Source organism: Tursiops truncatus, chromosome 15, assembly GCF_011762595.2.
Source record: "Tursiops truncatus isolate mTurTru1 chromosome 15, mTurTru1.mat.Y, whole genome shotgun sequence".
Lineage (NCBI taxonomy): Eukaryota > Metazoa > Chordata > Mammalia > Artiodactyla > Delphinidae > Tursiops > Tursiops truncatus.
Window position 1 is genome coordinate 13,468,703 of NC_047048.1, and position 22,819 is coordinate 13,491,521.

The window sequence follows — 22,819 nt, forward strand, 5'->3', positions numbered from 1 at the left end:
TCCTGATGTGGACACAGTGTGGGCACTGGCTGAGTTTAGAATGGACAGGAGAGCTTGTGGTGAGTGTAATGCGGGAGATGCAGGAGGTAAATCTGGGAGTGTAGGCTTGGGCCGGAGTAACAGACGCAAATAATGAAATGGAGCTTTTTTTTAATATCTATAAATTTATTTATTTTTGGCTGCATTGGGTCTGTGTTGCTGCACACGGGCTTTCTCTAGTTATGGCGAGCAGGGGCTACTCTTCGTTGTGGTGCGCGGGCTTCTCATCGCGGTGGCTTCTCTTGTTGTGGAGCACAGGCTTAGTTGCTCTGCGGCATATGGAATCTTCCCGGACCAGGGCTCGAACCCATGTCCCCTGCACTGGCAGGTGGATTCCTAACCACTGTGCCACGAGAGAAGTCCCTGAAACAGTCCTATCGATATTCGGGTTTGGGTACCTGCCCTCAGTGTATAGTGAGGGCTCTAAGTCTGGGATCCTGGGGCCTGAGGCTCGTGACGCTTTGTGAGGGAAGAACATTGCTCTGAAAGGAGTCAACAGAAAAAAAGATCTGAGATTTGAGTGCCACTGGGCAATTTTATGAGACCCTTTCAAGGATGAAGCCGTGTCTAGGTGGATCCCACTCTCATCTCCAGGGTGCACACCTGGGAGACAGGCTCCGCTTTCTCCCCCCAGTGTCCTGGAGGTGCTGCTGTCTTCATCCTCTCCAGGTTGGTGTTTGCATCCTACCGCCAGAGGCTCTGCTGCAGAGGAATTGCGCAAGGAGGCCCGTGGGGACGGCTCAGCCCGCTCCAGCAGGCGAAGTGGAACTCCTTGTTACCTCTGCCACGGAGACGAATAATTGTGCGCAGCCTGGGAAACACTGAAACCCACCTAAACCACAGCACACAACTGAACGTGGCAAAGCAAGAAATGCTCTGAGCTATCAAATGCTTTGCGAGCGTGCACAAAATCCTGTTATCTTGGGATCTAGTGCAGAGCTAAGCACAGCAAACTTTCTGGTGCCCATAAAGCATTGCTCCTAGCCGCTACGCGGGGCTCTCTGTTATGGCTTTATCCAGTTGCAACTTCAGGTAATCTCGTAAGAGGAGGATGTACTCCGACAAGGCAAAGGAAAGGGTGGCTGATTACGGGAAGAATCTATTCTTTTCATGAATAGATCTCTGGCGCCGTTTGCTCTGAATAAGGGATAATCATTTCTCGCAATCTGGGAACCGTGTTATTTAGAAAATTAGGATAAGTACAAAACAAAGCAAGGGTGGAGAAAAAAATAACTTTCATCTTAGAATGCCGGAATGCTGACCAAAAGATAAATCATGCAACATTTTCCCTTGTGAGATTTGCATGAATGTTATTTCTTGTGGTTGCTGTTCCACTAGCGGTCGTTAATTTCTAAATCAGTCATTTAATGTAGTCCCTTTTGCCTGGAAGAAAAGATCAAAATATCCATGCAGCCTTCTCATTGCCAAAGAAAATCACATACCTCTTTGTCTTGATTTACCTCTTGTAAAACCTATTGGGGGAGAGATGAGAAAAATCTCTTGAAATCCATATTCTAAATTTTTTAGATGATCGCTGATAATAACCCCAAACAAGGGAGTTCAGCCTGGAGTCCATGCATCTCCAAGGAGTCTGATAACATCGACGGCTCTGTAAACTTGGTCCGGAATGTAAAACGCATGTTTTATGTTCACTCATCTCTAACCGACATTAGCAATTATTTCAATTATGAATGGAGGCCATAGATCTCTGTACCATTAGCAATTATTTTAGTTATGAATGGAGGCCATAGGTGTCTGTACCATTAGCCATACTGTGCTTTTGACTCCAAGAGGAATCACAGACAAGCATATATCACATCCTACTTCTTATAGACATCGTGAAATACTTAGGTCTCCTCCTGTCTGTAAGAGGAGTTTAAATTTATAGCAGTTGTTAAATCCACACTTGATCTTATTTAATGTCTTAAAGAAGTACATGTATCACTATATCATGATTTTTAATACTTGATCTGGACATCCCTGGTGATCCAGTGGTTAGGACTCCGTGCTTCCCCTGCCAGGGGTCTGGGTTTGATGCCTGGTCAGGGAGCTGAGATCCCACAAGCCGTGCAGCAAAAAAAAAACCAACCAAACAAACAAACAAACAAAACTTGATGACTATATTTCAATATAATTGGTTTCCAGAGTAATTCTATGCATTTTGTTTTATTTGATGCGTTTTTTTTTTTTTAATTGGGGTGTAGTTGTTTTACAGTGTTGTCTTAGTTTCTACTGTACAGCGAAGTGGAGTTCCCTGTGCTATACAGCAAGTTCTCATTCGTTATCTATTTTATACATATTAGTGTATATAAGTCAATCCTAATCTCCCAATTCATCCCACCCCCCTTGGTATCCATACGTTTGTTCTCTGCATCTGTGTCTCTATTTCTGCCTTGCAAACCGGTTCACCTGTACCGTTTTTCTAGATTCCACATATATGCGTTAACATACGATATTTGTTTTTGTCTTTCTGACTTACTTCACTCTGTATGGCAGTCTCTAGGTCCATCCGTGTCTCCACAAATGACCCAATTTCGTTCCTCTTTATGGCCGAGTAATATTCCATTGTATATATACGTGCCACATCTTTATCCACTCGCCTGGCGACGGACATTTAGGTTGCTTCCATGATATTGGATGCGTTTTTATTCTGAGAAGGGACCCATAGGCTTCTCCAGACTGCACAGGTGTCCAGGGCACAAATCTTTCCGGATCTTTCCCTAATTCCAAACAAGTAGATACCCTAAGCTTGTAAAATGTCGATGCTCAGGCCCGTCCCAAGATCCACTAAGTCAGCACCTCAGGGACCAGGACCTAGGTGCGTGTGTGTTTCACAAGCTCCCCAGGTGACGGGGCTGCGGTCAGCTCAAGTCAGAGGTCTGTTATTTGGAAACCTCTGACTTAGATCATCTGTATCCCAGTAACCCAGCCCTCGGAATTTGGAGGTGACTCTGCTGAGAGGCTGGAACACAGAGAGACAAGGTCTTCTCACACTTCTGGAAGTGTATAAGGTGGGAAAGAGTACGGGGCTTAAACAGACCCCAGTTTACTTTGGGGCCTTATTAAGCGTGTGTCTGGGGCATGCTCCTTAACACCCCGAGCCTCAGTTTCCTCCTCTGTAACTTGGGGAAGGACCTGCCTCACAGGTTTGTTGTGAAAATGAAATAAAATCATGAACATCCAGTACTTTGCAGAGTGGCTGAGTAGGTCTTAGGTACCATTGTTGTTAAAGATAGTGATGTTGGGCTTCTCTGGTGGCGCAGTGGTTGAGAGTCCGCCTGCTGATGCAGGGGACGCGGGTTCGTGCCCCGGTCCGGGAAGATCCCCCATGCCGCGGAGCGGCTGGGCCCGTGAGCCATGGCCGCTGGGCCTGTGCGTCCAGAGCCTGTGCTCCGCAACGGGAGAGGCCACAGCAGTGAGAGGCCCGCGTACTGCAAAAAAAAAAAAAAAAGATAGTGATGTTCTTGCTTGTGAGCTAGGAGCTATTCTGTGGCTGGCATGGGAAGCAATGGTCATAGAAAGGCAGTAAGACCTGGCTTCCAAAGCTCGGTAGGGTGTTTGTCCTAGAGGTTCCAGTGCAGCTGTGTTCAGCTGTGTTAGAGGATCTGCTCCCAGAGTTTCCAACACCAACTATCCCAGATGGGCTGACATGTCACCAGGAGTACGGGGCTGTCTGCTGATGCCTCTTCCATGATCCCGAGAGGGCAGCATCCCTCCTGACTACCCCACTCCTTCCCGTGGAATGTAGCATCTCATTTTGTGGAAGAAGCTCCTTCCTGTCTGCAGGCCAGAAACCACTTTCCCTCCATATGGGAAGCACTTCAACCAAATCTCCTCTGTTTCTGAGAGGGGACTTGAAATGTTTTCCCAAAGCGGGCCTCTAAGCTAATAACAAAAGGGGCTACAATTTCATAGGCAACTAACTACTTCAAGATGAATCTTCTGAAGGCAAGTTTTCCTTTGCAGAACCTCTTCTGCATTCTCGACACCCTTCTATTGGCCCTGTTCTCTCCGGGTTCCTCCAGGGCAGTGCCCTGTGATGAAATCCAGGGAAAATGTAGGAAGGATATTGTGTTAGTTTGCTAGGGCTGCCACACCAAAGCACCACAAGCCTGGGTGGCTTGAACAACAAAAATTCATTTTCTCACACTTCTGGAGGCTAGAAGTTCGAGATCAAGGTGTCGGCAGAGTTGATTTCTTCTGACGCCTCTCTCCTTGGCTTGTAGATGGCCAGATTCTGTCTGTGGCCTCGTATGCTCTTCTCTCTGTGTGTGCATGTCTGTGTCCTAATCTCCTCTTCTTATAGAGACACCAGTCCTATTGGATTAGGGCCCCACCCTAATGACCTCAGTTACCTTAAATTCTCTCATTAAAGGCTCTATCTCCAAATGCAGTCACGTTCTGAGGTCCTGGGAGCTAGGGCTTCAACATATAAATTTGCCAGGGGGTCGGAGGGTGGAGGTGGGGGAATGCAATTCAGCCCATAACAGTCATGATTTCTTCCTGTCCCCTGAGCATTCCTCCTAGGACCCAGGGGTGGCAAGAAAAGGCAGGAGCAAACAGCATCTGTTAAGGATGTCAGACACGATGAACTTCAATCACAGGCTGGATTGTGTTTCAAATTCTCCAGGACAAAGGCCTTGAGGCAGCCTTTGAAGTAACCCCAAGCTGCTGGTTCTTTAAGGTTTCAAAATCAGTGCCATTCAATGGCATTCTAAGAACTATCGAAACCCAACCCCACAGACCCCAGGATTTTCACAAAAGGGAAAAAAGGGTGCATTCAAGATAATACAGTGTCATTCCTGTGTTTTCTCTGAGCCAGAGAGCGGGCAGACTTATTTTGGTCAGGCTGGCTTTTTTTGGACCGCGCTTTCTGTGAATGGGTAGTGGGCTCAGGTGTTCGGCCTCACAGCCTCTGTAGGAGCCAGGCCCCTGGCTACTTACAGCAGCAGAAGTCAGCAGGTAGGAGATGACATGTTAGAATTGTTCAGATAGACCCCAGGCCTGGAAGATCTGCCGGACACAGCGTTGAGAGCAAGAGCAAAGCAGTGCCAGGGAGAACTGTTTAAAAATCTAAAAGACTATTTCCCTTTATCATCTCTGCTGCTGCCTACCATTCCAGCCATTTCCCAAACATGAAACTGGCCCCATGCAGGGCAGTGGACAGAATAGGATGAGAGCGCATCACTGCCATCGTCAGTATTCAGATGCAATAGTCAGCCTCCACAGACGCGGAGGAATGCATTGTTTTCTGGGAGAGAAATGGAAATAAAATTACTGGGTTGGAAGGAAGCTCTGGGAGGCCACTTGCTTCAGGTCATCGAATCCATTCAAAGCCTGGGATTCCTGTAGATGTTTAAAAATTCTACACACTGGGCTTCCCTGGTGGCGCAGTGGTTGAGAGTCCGCCTGCCGATGCAGGGGACACGGGCTCGTGCCCCGGTCCAGGAGGATCCCACATGCCCATGAGCCACGGCCGCTGAGCCTGCGCGTCCGGAGCCTGTTGCTCCTCAACGGGAGAGGCCACAACAGTGAGAGGCCCGCGTACCGCCAAAAAAAAAAAAAATTCTACACACTTTCAAGTCAAAACAGGAGATGGGGCATCTCTGGGCCTGGTTATTCTGGCCACTGGAACAAGCAAACCTCCAAACCTCAGGGGCTTCGCTGAGATTTTAGTAAAAACCAATTGTGGATGTTCACGGTTGGCAGGTAGCCTTCCTTGTGGTCACTTGGGGACCTCGGCTCCTTCCACATGTGGCTCCTCCACCTTTAATAGGTGACTTCCAAGGTCCCTGTGCAGTGGGAGAGAGAGGATGGAGAAAGCATACTGGTTTTTCAACCACATCAGCCCTGGGGGACACGCCTCCCCTAGGCTCCCATACATGGTGAGAATGAGTCTTAAGGCCACACCTCCCGTGGGGAAGCCAGACTTGTGGGTGCCCAGGAGGCTGTGGTGCCCAGGCTGCAGCCTTTGCCATAGAGTCTGCAGGAACCGGTGCTGACACTGGCAGAGGTTGGCCCCATCTTTCCCATGAGCAGTGCCGTGTCTAGGTTTGTTTCGTCAGGGACGGTTATGGGCCCAAGGAGAGCATCACATGATCCTCTGGTCCACCTGGGCACCACAATAGAAGCTGGAATCCAATAAAAGAGACTGACATTTGTCACCTTCTCAGCATATGCATGTCTACTCCCACCGTGAGGATCCTTTCTTGATCAAAGCCCTAAGGTTTACACCAAAAATCTTGAAGAGGTGGTGAAATCTACGAACATCGTAACTCACCAGGCCCCCAGCCACCAGCCGCAGGCCCAGATTGACTTAGGAGGGTCGTCTGATGGTTCTGAGTTTCTTTTTGTGCCCAGACGCCAGTGAACCGGGATCTGTGTTTGTCTTTCCCTTGCTTTAAACCACGCAGCGTCTCCAAGAGCACTGAATGGCATGATGGCCTGGAATTTCTGGGCTCCAGACTCGCCTATGGTGGCAGCATCCTGGCCCCTAAGGTCACCCCTGCCCAGTCCTTGCTGACCATCAGTAACGACTGGGTCATCCACTTTGCCCCCGAGTCCCTGGACCCTGATGCTCCATCCTGTCCCTTTCCGGAATCACAGCTCATTATCAGTCCAGTTACTAGTCCAGCATTTAAAACATTAGTTGACGTTCTCAGCAGTTGATGCAAAAAGAAAAGGCTTGTATGGAATTATTGGAAGGGTTCTGAGGAGCCCCCAGCCTTGAAAGGTCTCCTTGTCTTAATGTCTTTCGAGGGGGCCGGGAGGTGGACTCGCTTCCGTCTACATTTACCTTCCAGTTATTCTTCCCGCTCTTTTTTCTTTGCGGATCCTGGGAAGCTGAGCGTGTGTTCATCCATCAGGGTGGCCTCCTGTGCGAACCAGCTCACAGGGGAAGGAAACTGGTTACACCCCTCATCTCAGCTGCAGGAGGAGGGAGTGGAAAGGGAATGGAAACCTTCCTGCACCTGGACGATGCCTCCTGGTGACCCCATCACCACCAAGGCCAGTGTGTTTGGTGATGTCCTTCCTGTGGGCACCAGCCAGAGGCCCTCCTGCTGTCACTGCTCAGGACACAGCTCATTTGCAGCCACTCTTGTGGTCAGCAAGTAATCGCTAACTTGGGTTTTCCCAGCATTTACTATGAGCCACCATCGTGATGACAAGTTTTACGTACATCACCTCGTCTCCTCCTCAGCACATCTGTCAAATAGGGTGCTGTTATCACCTGCCCTTCATGGTTGAGGAAGCCAAAGCCCAGAGATGAGCATATTGCAGCTGCCATGTGGCCGAGCTGGACGTGAGCCTAGCGCTTCAAAGCCAGCCCTGCCCTTTCGTGATATCACAGTCCACAGCAGTCACAATACTAGCTTGTGGGAAGCCTGGAACCAGCGGGCCCCGCAGTTCCCGTAGTGACTCTCAGGGTCCTCGACGCCCACTTCCTCCTGTCTGCAGAAGGGGGCCCCGCCCTCCCCTTACCAGCTCTCCCCACCGCCCTTGGCTCTGTCTTGGCCTCAGATCCTGGTCTGGGGCACCGGGATGGATGGCTTCTTGGGTGGTGCTTCTCAAACTCTGTCTGGACTTGGACATGTCCGCTGTTGCCGACTTTGGCGGTTCACCCTTGGGATCCAACCTTTGGAACTTGAGTGAGGGGTTCTCACGTTTCTATCCCCAGTGACAAGGGACAGTGGGGCTCCCTCTGGCCCCCACTGGGGAAGAAAGAAGAGTTAGCTAAGCAGCCGGGTTCTCCCCAAGGCATGTCTCAGGCAGCCTGTGTCCTAAGGAATGGGATGCGAGGTCCTTACTAGCCGATGGCCAGTGGGTAGATGGGCTGTTTCATCTGGTGGCGCTACGGAGGGCTCATCCGTCCTGGCCTCTCATAGTTCTAGTCCAAAACTGCAGGCAACCCCGAAGCCACAGTCCCCTTCTGCAGATTTCGGGAGAGGTAATTGTCAAGGTCTTTTAGTTAACCCTGACCAAGTCAGTTTCAGTGAGGGAACTCGGGTGCTAGGGAAAGCGATCACAACCTTCGAGGGCCTTTTGAACCGTGGCGGCGGGATACTCTTTGAAGCATGCGGCCATTCCAGTCTCCTTCCAGGTCACTGTACACAATCTCAGAGCTCTGGCCCTTTGGGGTTAAAGACAGAATTGAATGTAAATTAAAGAAGATGTGGTATACATCTACAATAGAATACTACTTGGCCATAAAAAAAAGAATAAAATCACGCCATTTGCAGCAACATGGATGGACCTAGAGAGTATCATACTAAGTGAAGTAAGTCAGACAGAGAAAGACAAATACCATATGATGTCACTTATATGTGGAATCTGAAATATGATACAAATGAACTTATTTTCAAAACAGAAACAGACTCACAAACCTAGAAAACAAACTTATGTTAAGCAAATGGGAAAGGGGGTGGGGGAGGGATATATTAGGAGTATGGGATTAGCAGATACAAACTACTCTGTATAAAATAGATAAACAAAGACATACTCTATAGCACAGGGAACTATATTCAATATCCTGTAAAAAACCGTAATGGAAATAATATGAAAAAGAATATATACATACATATACACATATATATACATTTTGCTGTACACCAGAAACTAACACAACATTGTAAATCAGCTATACTTCAACAAAAACTAAAAATTAAAAAAAAAAAGAACTGAATCGAATTCACTTTCCTCTGTGGTTGAGATCGTTCATCCACAATGGCGCCCTACCAACTCCTCTTTAATCCTAGGCAAAATGCAGACTGAGTGAGAGTAGAGCATGGTTGCACATGTGGGGAGATTAATGCAGTGTTATCACCGCCCCCCCTTCTGGCTGCTTCCACCCCAAGGTTCTAGGGCGGTCCTCAACACTTTCCTGGAATTCCAGTTTTAAACTCTGAGGAAAGAACAAAGGCTATGAGTAGGATTCATGTCTCAGTTATCTTTGCATCCCTGGCAACATTTAGCTCTGAGCTCTGGTCTTAGTGAACACGTATGCAGCATTGAATTGAATGACTAAGCGAAGTGAAAGGCATCAGGCTGGGTGTTGGGGATGCAAAGATGGGTAAAATGCTTGATATCTCCTTAGTCGGAGCTGCTTTTTCAAGAAGGGATAGTCCAAAGGAAGGAGTCTGTAAACAGGGCAGAGATGGCAGGGCAGAGACAGCAGCCAGCGAAAGCCAACGTGGGGCCGTCTAAGGAGAGGGAAAGAGAGGTGGGCAGGGGAGGGGGAAAGACGGGGCCAAGCTGACCCAAAAGCGCCGGATTAAGGCTGCTTTGAGCTGTTCTTCTAACATAGAAGCCCAGCCCTCTCTGACCATATCATGCTAGCAGGCTGGATAGTAAGGCTGGCGAAAACTTTAAATCAGTGAGCATAAACCTGATTGATTTGTTCCCACCCCCTCCCCTTATTATTCTTTTACGTGCATAAGCAACAGCAACTAACATCAATAGAAAAGGAGAAAAAGCCCTCCCAACACCCTTTTCATGCTCCATCAATCAAGCTGCTCTCAGTATGCGTTTCTTTTCTCCCCTGAATCACGTGGACTTTGCCAAGCTTCGTTTTAATTCCTCATCTTGCATTAAGAGAAATGACCTGTGGGGAGGCGGAATCCCGCGGGAAGCAGAGAATAGAGGAGGGCTGGCTGCGCCTCAAAGAAATCTATGTGGTCAACGTTTGTGTACATCTTTATGAAGATGTCCTTGCGGCACCTGTGAACATATAGCCGTTTTAAGACATGGGGGGGTTGAGGAAGATGGGGGAAGAGTAAGATGCGGAGATCACCTTCCTCCCCACAGATACATCAGAAATACATTTACACATGGAACAACTCCTACAGAACACCTACTGAACGCTGGCAGAAGACCTCAGACCTCCCAAGAGCCGTGTGGATGAAAGGCTCTTGGTGCTCCAGCCAGGAGTCAGGGCTGTGCCTCTGAGGTGGGAAAGCCGAGTTCAGGACACGGGTCCACAAGAGACCTCCCAGCTCCACGTAATATGAAACGGCGAAAATCTCCCAGAGATCTCCATCTCAACACCAAGACCCAGCTCCACTCAACGACCAGCAAGCTACAGTGCTGGACACCCTATGCCAAACAACTAGCAAGACAGGAACACAGCCTCACCCATTAGCAGAGAGGCTGCCTAAAATCATAATAAGGCCTCAGACACCCCAAAGCACACCACCGGACATGGACCTGCCCACCAGAAAGACAAGAGCCAGCCTCATCCACCAGAACACAGGCACTAGTCCCCTCCACCAGGAAGCCTACACAGCCCACTGAACCAACCTTAGCCACAGGGGGCAGGCACCAAAAACAACGGGAACTACGAACCTGCAGCCTGCAAAAAGGAGACCCCAAACACAGTAAGATAAGCAAAATGAGAAGACAGAGAAACACACAGCAGGTGAAGGAGCAAGGTAAAAACCCACCAGACCTAACAAATGAAGAGGAAATAGTCAGTCTACCTGAAAAAGAGTTCAGAGTAATGATAGCAAAGATGATCCAAAATCTTGGAAATAGAATAGAGAAAATGCAAGAGAAATGACTTGCATCGACTGGCAGTAGAATCCAGGTATTTAGGCGTTCTCGCCGCTGTGGTGTTTAAATTGAGGTATGTTTTGAGGTCCATATTGGTAAGTCCTATTACTGAGAAACAGTAATAAATAAAGGAGAGTTTGAAATTGAATTTTTGGAAAAGGACTTGAGGAGGAAAGCCATTATGTGCCCATCCAGTGTAGTGGAGAAACTGCGCACGTAGACTGGGAAACGCCAGCGCACTGTCCCCAGGATGGCAGAGGGGAGCGCTGAGGGGCTACTGTGAGTCCTCGCCTCTGGGAAGCGGGTTACCAGGGAGTCCCGAAACGGATTGGGAGGACGGAAGTAACAAATAAAATACTCTCTTAGCCAGCAATCTGTGTTGTCTTGAACAGATTTTGCCAGCCGGCAAAAGGCTAAAATTTGCTTGCCCTTAGATTACTGAATGGGGTTATTTACATAATTTCTGCACTAAGCATTCCTTCAGTGTTGCTTTTAACATTGTAAATGGGTTTAAGTGGTTTCCAAAGTGACTTCACATCTGATACCGGGAAGAATTCCTGTCTCTGGGGAGGCAACATCGAGAGACCAGCTCCAGAGCATTAGGGCTTCCCTCCCTAAGAGAGAGGATGGGAGGGGTCCCCAGGACAGGGCTTCCAGGTTCTCTGGGGTCAGATACTAGCTCAGGCCTTGAAAGGAGCACATGCAAGTAAGGACCCTGGAGGTGAAGGTCGGGGGCTCCCTTTCTGTGCAGGGATGGATTATAGGGGCTGCAGGGGCCTGTGTGGCCCTAGAACACTTCGTGATCCAGAATACCAGGATGTGGTCACAGGAACCACATTGGTTTATTTACCTGTGTCCTTTGACTCCCCTCCCCCACTTTTTTTAGGGGTAAACTTTTTTCTCTCCTATATTTCAAATCTACGTGACAAAATCTAGAGAAACATATGTTTTCTTCTCTCCTGAGAGATGTCAGTGAAATCTCCTGTTACTTCAGGTATCTGTCCCTTTGAGTTGGGAAGAAAGCTTGCTAAAAACAGACTGGAGGCCTTCACAGAGAAGCCTGCCGCTTTCTGGCTGGCTGACCTGTCAACTGTCTGCAATTCTCCCATTGGAGTCCTGAGATTCCTCATTCTCACGTGGAGAAAAGCCAAACATAACTTGTGAAAAGCAGCATCGTGAAAGACATCAGAGTAGGACACTGCATCGTTTCCAGGTAGCCTGGGGTGTGCAGGGCTGCCTTGCTAGGTTTGGCTGAGACACCGGGATGGAGAGCCTGGGGCACCTCGGGGGAGAGGGAGAAAGTGACTTGTTTAATGTCATACAGCTGGTCTTTGGAGGACGTTGAACAAGAATATTGGCCTCTGCTGCGGTTCATTCTTCTGCACCTCACAGCCCTCTCCACGCCAGCTCTACACAGAGCCCGGGGGACAGACCACCCATAAGGAATGATTTGAAAGGTCTTGCACCCTGACATCCAAAAAGATGATGAAGACTGAGGCAAGAGAAAGAGAAATGACACTGGAAGGCAACTTCATTTTCACCCTAAGGCCTCAGCTCATGATAAAAAGACAAACAACCCATTTAAAAAGTGGGCAGGGGATCTGAATAGACATTCCTCCAAAGACAGACAAATGACCAGTAAGCACATGAAAAGATACTCAACATCATTAGCCATGAGGGAAATGCAAATCAAAACCATAATGCGATACTACTTCACACCCACTAGGATGGATATAATCAAAAAGATGGACAAGAACAAGGGTTAGCGGGGATGGGGAGAATTTAGAACCCTCATTACACTTCTGGTGGGAATGTAAAATGGTGCAGCCGCTTTGGAGAAGTCTAGCAATTCATCAAAGGTTAAACATAGAGTTACCCTATGACCCAGCAATTCCACTCCTAGGGTATGTCCCCAAAGGAAATGATAACGTATATCCAGATAAAAACTTGCATGTGAATGTTCATAGCAGGGTTATTTGCAATAGCCAAAATGGAAACAACCCGAGTGTCCATCAACTGATACATGTATAAACAAAATGTAGGACACCCATACACTGGAATCGTATTCTACTATAAAAAGGAATGCAATAATGATATTTGTTACAACATGGGTAAAGCTTGAAAACATGATGCTAAGTGAAAGAAGTCAACCATCTGAGATCCTCACCAAGCTCTGCTTTGCTTTTTCCAGTCCTCCGGAGCCTCCCCAAACTGGAATCCATCCCTTGAATCTTCTTTTCCCCATCTCTCTGTGTGTTTATTTATTTATCTGTTTTTGTCACAGCTTTGTTGAGATAGTCACATACTACTCTAGCTTGCCCATTTAATGTGTACAACTCAATGGTTTTTAGTATATTCAGGAGTTGTGCAGTATTCACCACTATCGATACGAGAACATGTTCATCACCCTAAAAAGAAACCCATACCCGCTAGCAGTCACTCTATTCCTCTGACCCCACCCTCAGCCTTAGGCAACCATCAACTCAGTTTCTGTCTCTATGGATTTTCTTTTACTGGACATTTCATATAAATGGAATCAAATAACATACAGTCCTTTGTGACCGGCCTCTTTCACTTACGTAAGTTGTCAGGGTTCATTCGGGCTGTAGCGTGTGTCTGTATTTTGTTTTTATTGCTAAATAATATCGTATGGATATATCGTATTTTGTTTATCAGTTGATGAACCTTTGCCTAATCCTAGATCATGAACTTTACTCTTCCGTTTTCTTCTAAGTGTTCTATAGTTTTGGCTCTTACATTTAGGTTTTTGATCTGTTTTGAGTTAATTTTTGTATATGTTGTGAGGTAGTGGTCCAAATTCATTGTTTTGCATGTTGCCCCAGAAGTTGAAGTCCTCCAAATTTGTTCTCTTCAAGGTTATTTTGGGTCCCTTGTATTTCTATATGAAATTTAGGATCAGATAATTTCTGCAAAGAAGCCTTTGGGGTTTTGATAAGAATTGTGTTGAATTTTAAATCAATTTGGGAAGTATTGCTAACATAACAGTATTAAATCTTCTAATCTGTGAACATGAGATGTCTTTCTGTTCATTCTCAGAATCCTGAAACTGTCTAGGGCCGCGTACCCATGGAACTCTGTGGGTTTGTATGTTGCCCACTCCTGGAAATTCAGCCACCTTCTTTTACCCTGTAAGGTCTCTTGCCTCTATTCCCCCATAGGCCTTTTGCCATATTTTGCTTCCCTGACTTGGCTTCCTTCCACTGCCAACAGCTGAGTCTGCCCCAGTTCATGGGGGCATCTAGTTGTCAGGTCACAAATCAAACTAGTCTGGATCACCTGCTGTCTACCAATCTCATAGCTCACATTCTCCTCCTTGAAGAAACAGGCAAGGTGAAGATTCTTGGTTATGAGAATTTTCCATCTGTATTATTTCCTTGTTGTGCAGCTAGAGTTGGGAAATAGAAACAGAAGATCACACACACACACACACACACACACACACACACACACACACACACACACACACACACACAAATTTGCCACTACATTCAATCAATAAAGGCCCAGGGGAGGTGGCCAAACACTCGAGAGGGTCCCAGTATCCTCGAGGAGGGAGTTTGGGAAACTGAAGGTAGAAAGGCTTGAAGTGACCTAGGTTGGGATGAGCATACGTGGTCTGTGCTGACCTGAGTTAGCTCACCGGCACACTCTCATTTACAGAGAGTATACAGGACTGTCTCATGGGTCCCTGAAACCTCTCTGTGTCTTCTTCCTCTTCTCCTCACCAGTACCAGGAATTCATTTTCACAAATCAGTCCTTCCTGACCATCAGAAATGCTTTGATTGTCCTGCTTGGGACTGAGAGAAGCTGGGTGGTCCTGTTTTCCTCTGGGAACAGGGCCTTTTGAGCCTGGAAGCCTGCCGTGCTCCTGCAAGAGGATGGCAAGTTGTCACTTCCTTGGGCTTTTGCATCCCTTAGAGGCAATTAACATTTCAGCCTTCCACTTAAATATGCTAGCAACAAGTGCAACCTGCACATGATGGCACTGGGGTGGATGCTTCCAGAAGGCCCGGCGTCTGTGCTCTTAGGACTCCAAAACAGAGCATATTAGCAAATGGAGAATTAAACCGTTGTACACTTTGTGCTGATACGAATAAAGATATTCTGTTTTTTTAGTTTGAATTTGCCATTATAGCTCCGTAGGGCCCAGCTTCAGCCAGATGGGAAATAAAACCTTCACAGGTGACAATTGTGCACCACTGAGAACTTAAGAAAACCCATGCGTCACCAGGAGCACATCACATGAATCTTGAAACCAATATACTGAAAACGCCATGTATTGGCGTTTCTTAGGAAGAGCTGCATTTTAATATCCTGAGCTGCTGTATCTATGAAAAGCTCCCCGAAACCATCTTTTCTACCAGTTTTAGTCAGGTGAGGTTAGGTTATGCTGCAGTAACAAACCAACCCCGAAAGCTCAGTGGCTTTATATGTGAAAACACATTTCTCACTCAGGCTGTCTCCTGAACCATTGCTTTCGGGCCTGGGGGAGGGAGCAGTGGCCTCTGGGAATTTCTCTGTCAGGCTGATGAAATCCTTGCCCCCCTCCCCAGGTGTGGCTGTGCGGGGGCAGCATGGAGGTCCTGCCTTGCTCACGGGTGGCCCACATCGAGCGGAAGAAGAAGCCGTACAACAGCAACATCGGCTTCTACACCAAGAGGAACGCTCTCCGGGTTGCCGAGGTCTGGATGGACGATTACAAGTCTCATGTGTACATAGCGTGGAATCTGCCACTGGAGGTAGGACCGAATAGCCCTTCCCCATCACCCTAGAGCACTGACGTTATGTTTGATGGGTCACTGATCCCTTTACTAAGCCAATGGTTCCTCCCCAGAAAGAGGCTCACCCTTGCAAAATTATAAGTATACTCTGAGGTGGCTTACAGACCTCCAGGTTTTAGAACCCCTGCTTTACATGGGGATCAGCACCATGGAAATCTCTAGATCCATTTACAGAGATGAGCGGGGTCTCACTGTGTTAATTCTGGTCTCCTATTAATCTTGACACCCTGCTTCTGAATGTACACGTGTCCAGAAGATCCTTGCCCAACGTTTTTGGCACCAGACCCTGCCGTCTGCTCTCACAGTGTGCCCTCCCGTGGAGCTCCAGCTGCCCCGTGACGTATGTCCCTGCTGTATGCTGGTTCCTTGTTTACGTGGCTCTTCGGTTCTCTTCCATATTCTACCCAGAATATAATCTCGGAAAATCCCCATGTTACTACAGCCCCACAGGAGTATTGCATGGCGGTTGTGCTCTGGCTTGGTTGGGATCCCAGCCCTGCCATTTACGGTTATGACATCCTGAACAAATCTACTTATCATCTCTGTATCTTAGGTTCCTCAGCTATAAAATGGGGGAAATAGCAGGTCCTCCTTCCTAGGTTGATTGTGAGAACTAAATCAGAAGTACTTACTCTAAGTACTAAAGTACTAAAACTAAGTACATGTGATGTACTTAAAGCACAGGATATGGAATGTTGGCAAGCATTTCTGTCCTCTAGAGCATAGCGGGGTGACCTATACCCTCAGCCACAGGTGGGTTTATCTGTTCAGCCAGAGCACATGTAGGTGTCCGAGCTGTGGCATTGTTCCCACTGAGAAGTGGCAGCCCCTGCGTTTCAGGAGGCTGGAGCCCAGGACAGCAGAAATGCAGTTGAATATGTGCGGGTTTGTGGATAAAGAGGCTAAAAGTGAAGAATTTTTATATGATTGTTGTTACAATTATTGAAATCATGTTCTAAAGCACTGAAAACCCCCTTATGGCCATGCAGCACTTTATAGCTGTTAAACTAGAAATGATTTTCCACATTATTATATAAAAATAGGCAACCTTTTTTGAGCTCCCTACACTCTCCCAGGTACTCGCTAAGTTTCTTATTTGCAATATTTCATTTAGCCCTCACAACAACCTCATGACAGAGGAACTGCCTGCCCTGGTGTTCTCCTCTGTAAACCAGAGATTGTTAACCCTGGTCTCATAGGGCTCCTGGAATGATAAAAATGAGGCTTAAAACAGAGCATAACAAATAGTAAGTGCTCAATAAATGCTAGCTTGATATGAACCCACTGTGATGTCCATTTTACAGATGAGTAAACTGCAGCTCTGGCAAGTTAAATTGACTTGCTTAAGGTCCTACACCCAGCACATGGCAGGGCAAGGATGTGAACTGGCATCTTCACTCAACTCTGCCCACAGCCCTGTGACGTCAGTGGAACAGACGTTGTCATTTTTCTTGTTTGCAGATGAGAGTTGTGATCTAGGATGGGCGTGTGACTTGGGGTCCGAAGAAGTGAGGGCTGCCAACCCTATTTCAGTGCTTCTCCATCATTACAAACCACCTCGGTCCCTAATGCCAGTGTTCCCTACCGGGCTTTTCATAAATGACCATCCTCTTTAATCACGCTAAGGATATTAAAACAAAGAGTTAAATATCACTGCCCAGGTTTGCCTTTGGATATTAATGTTTGACATTTAAAGGGACTTTTCTTTAAAAAAAAATCACTGTTTAGCTGCTGAAGAAGAAATCTTAATGAAATCATTTAAACATTTCTCCTGCTCCAAGATGATGCTTGGCTGTCCGCCGTGGAGGAGAGCGTATCCTGTCTGCACTGGGTCACAGCCATCCTGTGACTGGCTCTGGAATCGTATTTCAGCTACTTTATTTTCCCCTGTCAGCACACAGCAGCACATTACAGGTTCGCTTCTGTAAAAGCAGAGTGAATTATTCATTAGAGCATCATTACAAGCTTTGCAGTGGAAAATTATTTTCACATCTGCATATAATGAACTTCGCAAAGAGCCAGCAAAGGGGGGAAATTACACGTGTACGGAAAAGAAAGATGGGAGGAGGTTATAGATGTTTATTTTCTCGTCTTAATCAAATGATTCCTCTAATAATTGGGTCCTGAGAGTCACTGAAGAAATGGCAGAGATGGGGATGGGGCCTAGGTTGTCAATATCAGTGTGTCGCGGGATCCCTTTCATGATGGTAAGGTCGGCTGACTTTGGGGGTTGCGTGCTGTGCTCTGGGGACAGTATTGTCTAGCTCGGGGCTAGAGGATCAAGTAGGGGCTTCAGATTTCTCTCTGACGGTTTCCCCGAAGGTGACGCTGCCTGTCCTCCACTCTGGCCAGCGCCCCCTGGTCACTAATGCCCTTTGCTTACTTTCAGAATCCAGGAATTGACATAGGCGATGTCTCAGAAAGAAAAGCCTTAAGGAAAAGTTTAAAGTGTAAGAATTTCCAGTGGTACCTGGACCACGTCTACCCAGAAATGAGAAGATACAATAACACCATTGCCTACGGGGAGGTAATTAAGACCACGCATGCTCTCGGCTTGGGTGGCTGTGCGGTGGGCTGTGGATTGCTTTGCTGGGAGAAAACAGGGAACAGAGTCTTTCGCTCATTCACTCATTCAATGATTAGTTTTTGGAGGTGCAGGCTTTGACAGCAAGGCTCTCACCGGCTGGTGGGGGGATACATGTAATCAGTGGGGGCGTGGGCGGTGTGGAGTGTGGAATGGACCATGAGTTCTGTTTAGGACATTCTGAGGTCCCCTGGGACATGTACCTGGGACACTGAGCAGGAAGTTGGGTGTAAAGAGAGGCGGGGACTGGACCTGTCTGTCCACTGCCCCGTGCCATGGGCTGGAGCCACTTAACTGCCAAAGAAAGGGTACGGCTGCTCTTCTCAGATTTTCTATGATGTCAACTTTCTGAATATTGAAACAGATTGACTTTTCTCTTAGTACAAATGCCATAAACCTGCATTTTAGAAAAGTTTGAAAATAGCGATAATAGCAATGAACACTTACAATGTGCCGGTACTGTTCTAAGTGCTTTTCACATATGTGTTCAGTCACCCTCACTTTACTAGGCAGTAGTGTTATTTCCATTTTATTGATAGGAACGCTGAGCGTTAGAGACATGAAATACATTATCTAAGGTCTCACAGCTTGTAAGTCATGAAGCCAGGATTAGACGTAAGCATTCTAATTCCAAAGATAAAGTACATTTGGTTGTATGGTCTGCTTTACTGTGTGTGTGTGTATTTCTTTTTACTAAAAATATAGTTTTTATATACATACATATACTTTTTATATACACTTGTCTATGGATATAGATATGGGTATAGATGTATATAGATATTTGAAACTAAAACCAGGCTGTCCACAATGCCTAATAATTTGAAATGTTACTAATAATAGAGAATATTTTCCTGTGTTAAGCCTTTTTCTGCAACATTATTAATGGCTGTATAAAATGGTACCTTTTGTGTATGCTGTGTTTTGCTTGAAAACATAGACATTTCTGTTGTTTCCTTTTTTTAAGAAAATATTCTAAGCAGCACTGCTGAGAACATGCATGTGTATAAGCACTTGGGCATCTTCCCTGTTACATCCCTGTGTGTTTGGATGAGGAATCGGTGGCACAGATTCTGGTCAGAGCTCCGGGAGCCCGGTGCTCTGGACCCACCAGAGATAGCCCACTACTTCTGGCATTTGGATTTCTTCCCAGGGCTCCCTGGAACTCCCCGTGACAATCAGGCTGACGCTAGGAAGACTCTCATGGACTTAGAGTGTTTCCTTTTTCTACAACTGTGAAGTTTTCTATTTTATGCGAGAAGCCTTTTGTAGGGAGTACATCAGCCCCAGGTTAAATCATCAAGGTGCAGGCGAAGCGTCCCTGTGGGGCTGGAGTCTGGATGGGGAGCTTGCTTCTCGCAGGGGCAGTGAGTGTAGTGGTTAAGGACTCGTGAAGATTCTGGACCCAGCCTGCTGGATTCAAGTCCGAGTGGCTCCTTTCAGCTTCTGTCCCCTCATCTGTAAAATGGGGAAGTGAAAGTACCTACTGCGTGGGGTTGTTGGGAAGATGAAACAAGCCGCCATATATAGAGTTCTTAGACCGGTACCTGGTACGTCCTACTGCTTATTAATAGGTCCACATGTTTCTCTTTGTTTTTGGTTTTCAAAGATCAACTATAAAGGAGGCATGGAAAAATAGTGGGCAGTAAGTGGATTATTTGTAAGACAATTGGGTAAATTGCCCAGCTCTTTGGAAAAGAGAACAACTTAGATTTTTACAGCATATCATATCCCCAAGTATATTTCAGAAGAACTATAGCATTAAATGAAAGAAAAGAAGCCATGATCGAACCATCCGGAAATAGATATGAATCTGAACTCTGGGGACGGGCTCTCTAAGAGTGAAAGCTATGGAAGAAAATGCAAAGAAAAACGATATTTGATATGAGCTCATAAATATTAAAATAATCTATATATCAACTGAATGGAGAAATAATATTCCAAGCTGGAAATCTGTATGTCATAAATACTGTAGATGAGTGGATAATACCATTAATATATAATGAATTCTGTGAACTGATTTAAATAAAAATTTTGATTTAAATAAGAAAATAAAACATCCCCAAAGAAAAATAGACAAAGTACAAGAGAACATACAAGTGGATGAAATGTTTATATTTATTTCATAATCAAAGAAATTAAAATTTAAAATACACTGAGATAGCTTTTTTCCTTCTACCAAATGAACAAAGGTTCAATTTTGGACTATATGTTGGTACTTTGCCAGCGAGATCTTAGTAATATGAAAAAGCACAGGTCCTCTGGTGAGAGTGCAAATTGAAACAAGCTTTTTAAAAAGCGGTTTGAACCACCTGTATCAAAAGGCTTAATGATAGTCATACTTTCCTCTCCACTCTTATCCCAAGCAAATAATCTGAAATGAGGACAAAGATTTGCGAGTAAAATTGTTCACCTCGGGGATTTATTTTTTCCTTGATCAAAAATTTGAATTTAACTTGAAGGTTAGTTAAATATACTATATTAATAGTTTGCAGTAGTTTGCAGCCAGTTCAAAAGGTGTATACAAAAGTTTAATGATGTGAGAAAAATATTGATAATATAAGACTTAAGAGGAAAAAGTCAGGATTATAAAATTAGATTAGCTACCATTTTAGATCGGAAGTAAGCAAGAGAATAGTATTGGGAGGTGAAACTTCTACGTAGCGGGACAGACAGTTCTTATGTGGAACTGTTTATCATGTTTTCCCAAGTGTCACTAATGTTTATGTGATGATTTTATAAATGAAGAAAAATACCTTTGCAAAGAGAAAGAATAAAAATGAGAAAATGCCAGAAGTCCAGGGCACAGTTCCCCAGGCTGTGGACTGCACAACTCCAGGGCCTGCCCTTTACAAGAAGCACAGTGTAAATGACAGCTGTGGAGCTGAAGGGTGGAGTGGCCTTGGAGATAACATAGAGATCATAATCTGATTTTTGGAAGGGGGAAGCCTTTTGTTTTTGCAAATTTTCCTATCTTTTTAAAGTAATAAATTCAATACATACGTTACATAGAAAACAAAAAGATAAAACACGTCAAATCCCAATTCCCGGGACTTCCCCCGTGGCACAGTGGTTAAGAATCCGCCTGCCAATGAAGGGGACATGGGTTCGAGCCCTGGTGTTGGAAGATCCCACATGCCATGGAGCAACTAAGCCTGTGCGCCACAACTATTGACCCTGCACTCTAGAGCCCACGAACCACAACTGCTGAGCCCGTGTGCCACAACTACTGAAGCCTGCGCGCCTAGAGCCCATGCTCCGCAACAAGAGAAGCCACCGCAATGAGAAGCCTGCGCACAGCAACGAAGACCCAAGGCAGCCAGAAATAAATTAATTAATTAATTATTTTAAAAAAAATCTCAATTCCCAGCTATGATCGATGTTAACATGTTAGGGCATTGGTTTCTCTTACTCCTTCTCTGCTTGCTGAGCTCACCATATACCGAAATATATTTCAGGTGGACTCTAGTATTAAATGGAAAAAACCAAACTGAATCAAATTCAGTTTGGTAACAAAATCTAGCATTATTTAGACAACTCTGTTTTTAACACTCCTGTGGGTTCTTTTCACCACACCCAGACCCCAGAGCAGTGGGAAAAAGAGGAAGGCAGAGTGAATATCACACTATATGAGTACTTTCTGGCCTTTGTTTTTCGTGTACAATTCTGTTTGGGAGTTTTTCCCCAGGCCAGTGAGGATTTCTGGTTTTAATGCTCCTTGTTCTTTCTTCATTTTTTAGCTAGCTTGTTTGGGGGCTTTTAAAAAGCTTTCTCACCATGTGCACTGTATATGCCCTGTTCTTATAATTACATTTTGGTAACCTCTAATTTATTTTTTAAATGAATCTCTGAGCCTCCAGAATGAAGGGTCAAGTGGTATGTGTTACAAGAACTTTTACCGACCTCTTCATCGGTTGATGTGAATTTTCAGTCTTTTGTTAACATTATGTGGAATGTTAAAACTCAAACATTATTATACTTCATTTGCACTTTATACCTTCTTGAAGAATAACTTTTTAGTCAAATGCAGTTCCGTGACAGAATTTACCATTATTCAGACAATTGTATTTTAATGCGCACTGCTACTAGTTCTTTCTGCCACACCAGACCCCAGCACAGAGGCAAAGGGAGACAGACACCTCTGAGCAGGTGTCAGCTCCTGGTGTTTCTGCCTCACCCTACAAGCAGTGTTGGGGCCTACACCCACTTAGATAATAAGTCTTTCTTCCTTGAGTTGTACATTTTTATTCTGCTCTATCAGCTGGAATGTCTTAAATTAATTTTTAAAGAAAGATATGCAGGGAGGGATAAAGTAGGAGTTGGGGATTTGCAGATACTGACTACTACATATAGAGTAAACAACAAGGGCCTACTGTATAACACAGAGAACTATATTCAGTATCTTGTAATAAACTATAAAGGGAAAGAATATGAAAAAGAATATATATATAAATACATATAGAGAAGATACACACACACATATATAACTGAATCACTTTGCTGTACGCCAGAAACTAACACAACATTGTAAATTAACTATACTTCAATAAAAAGAAAAAATTTTTTAAATATATGCAAATACTTTATGTCCTGACTCTTACATGTGTAAGATATCGCCTTTCCAATGCAAAAGCACTTCAGTGTGTACAGAAACATTAGCCACCAACTCTTCTGTTCCAAATTCTGTGCTAGGCTCATACTGAAAAGCCTGTGCTCCCTAGTTCACTTTTGCTCGTCTTTTCTTTTTCTTTTAGCATTATTTATATGAAATATGACACACATACAATATGCATAAACGAAACATGTGCAACATAATAATATAAAGCAAAAATCCGTGTAGCCGTCCCC

The 22,819-nt window shown here is 45.4% G+C and overlaps 1 protein-coding gene and 1 long non-coding RNA gene across 4 annotated transcripts in view; one reads left to right on the forward strand and one right to left on the reverse strand.

Annotated features, from left to right (window-relative positions):
* The window catches only part of GALNT17 (polypeptide N-acetylgalactosaminyltransferase 17), a 443,347-nt gene that overhangs the window by 398,225 nt on the left and 22,303 nt on the right, over positions 1–22,819 (forward strand). For all 3 annotated transcript variants that reach the window (XM_073792034.1, XM_033839681.2, XM_073792035.1), the window contains 2 exons: positions 15,163–15,348; positions 17,780–17,917. In XM_073792034.1, the coding sequence (XP_073648135.1) occupies positions 15,163–15,348; positions 17,780–17,917 (324 nt within the window). The remainder of the gene's footprint in view (positions 1–15,162; positions 15,349–17,779; positions 17,918–22,819) is intronic.
* LOC141276588 (uncharacterized) lies at positions 5,546–7,325 on the reverse strand. Its single transcript, XR_012326479.1, has 3 exons — positions 7,220–7,325; positions 6,836–6,966; positions 5,546–5,831 (listed from the first exon to the last, which is right to left on the reverse strand). It is a non-coding gene; the product is annotated as an uncharacterized lncRNA (long non-coding RNA).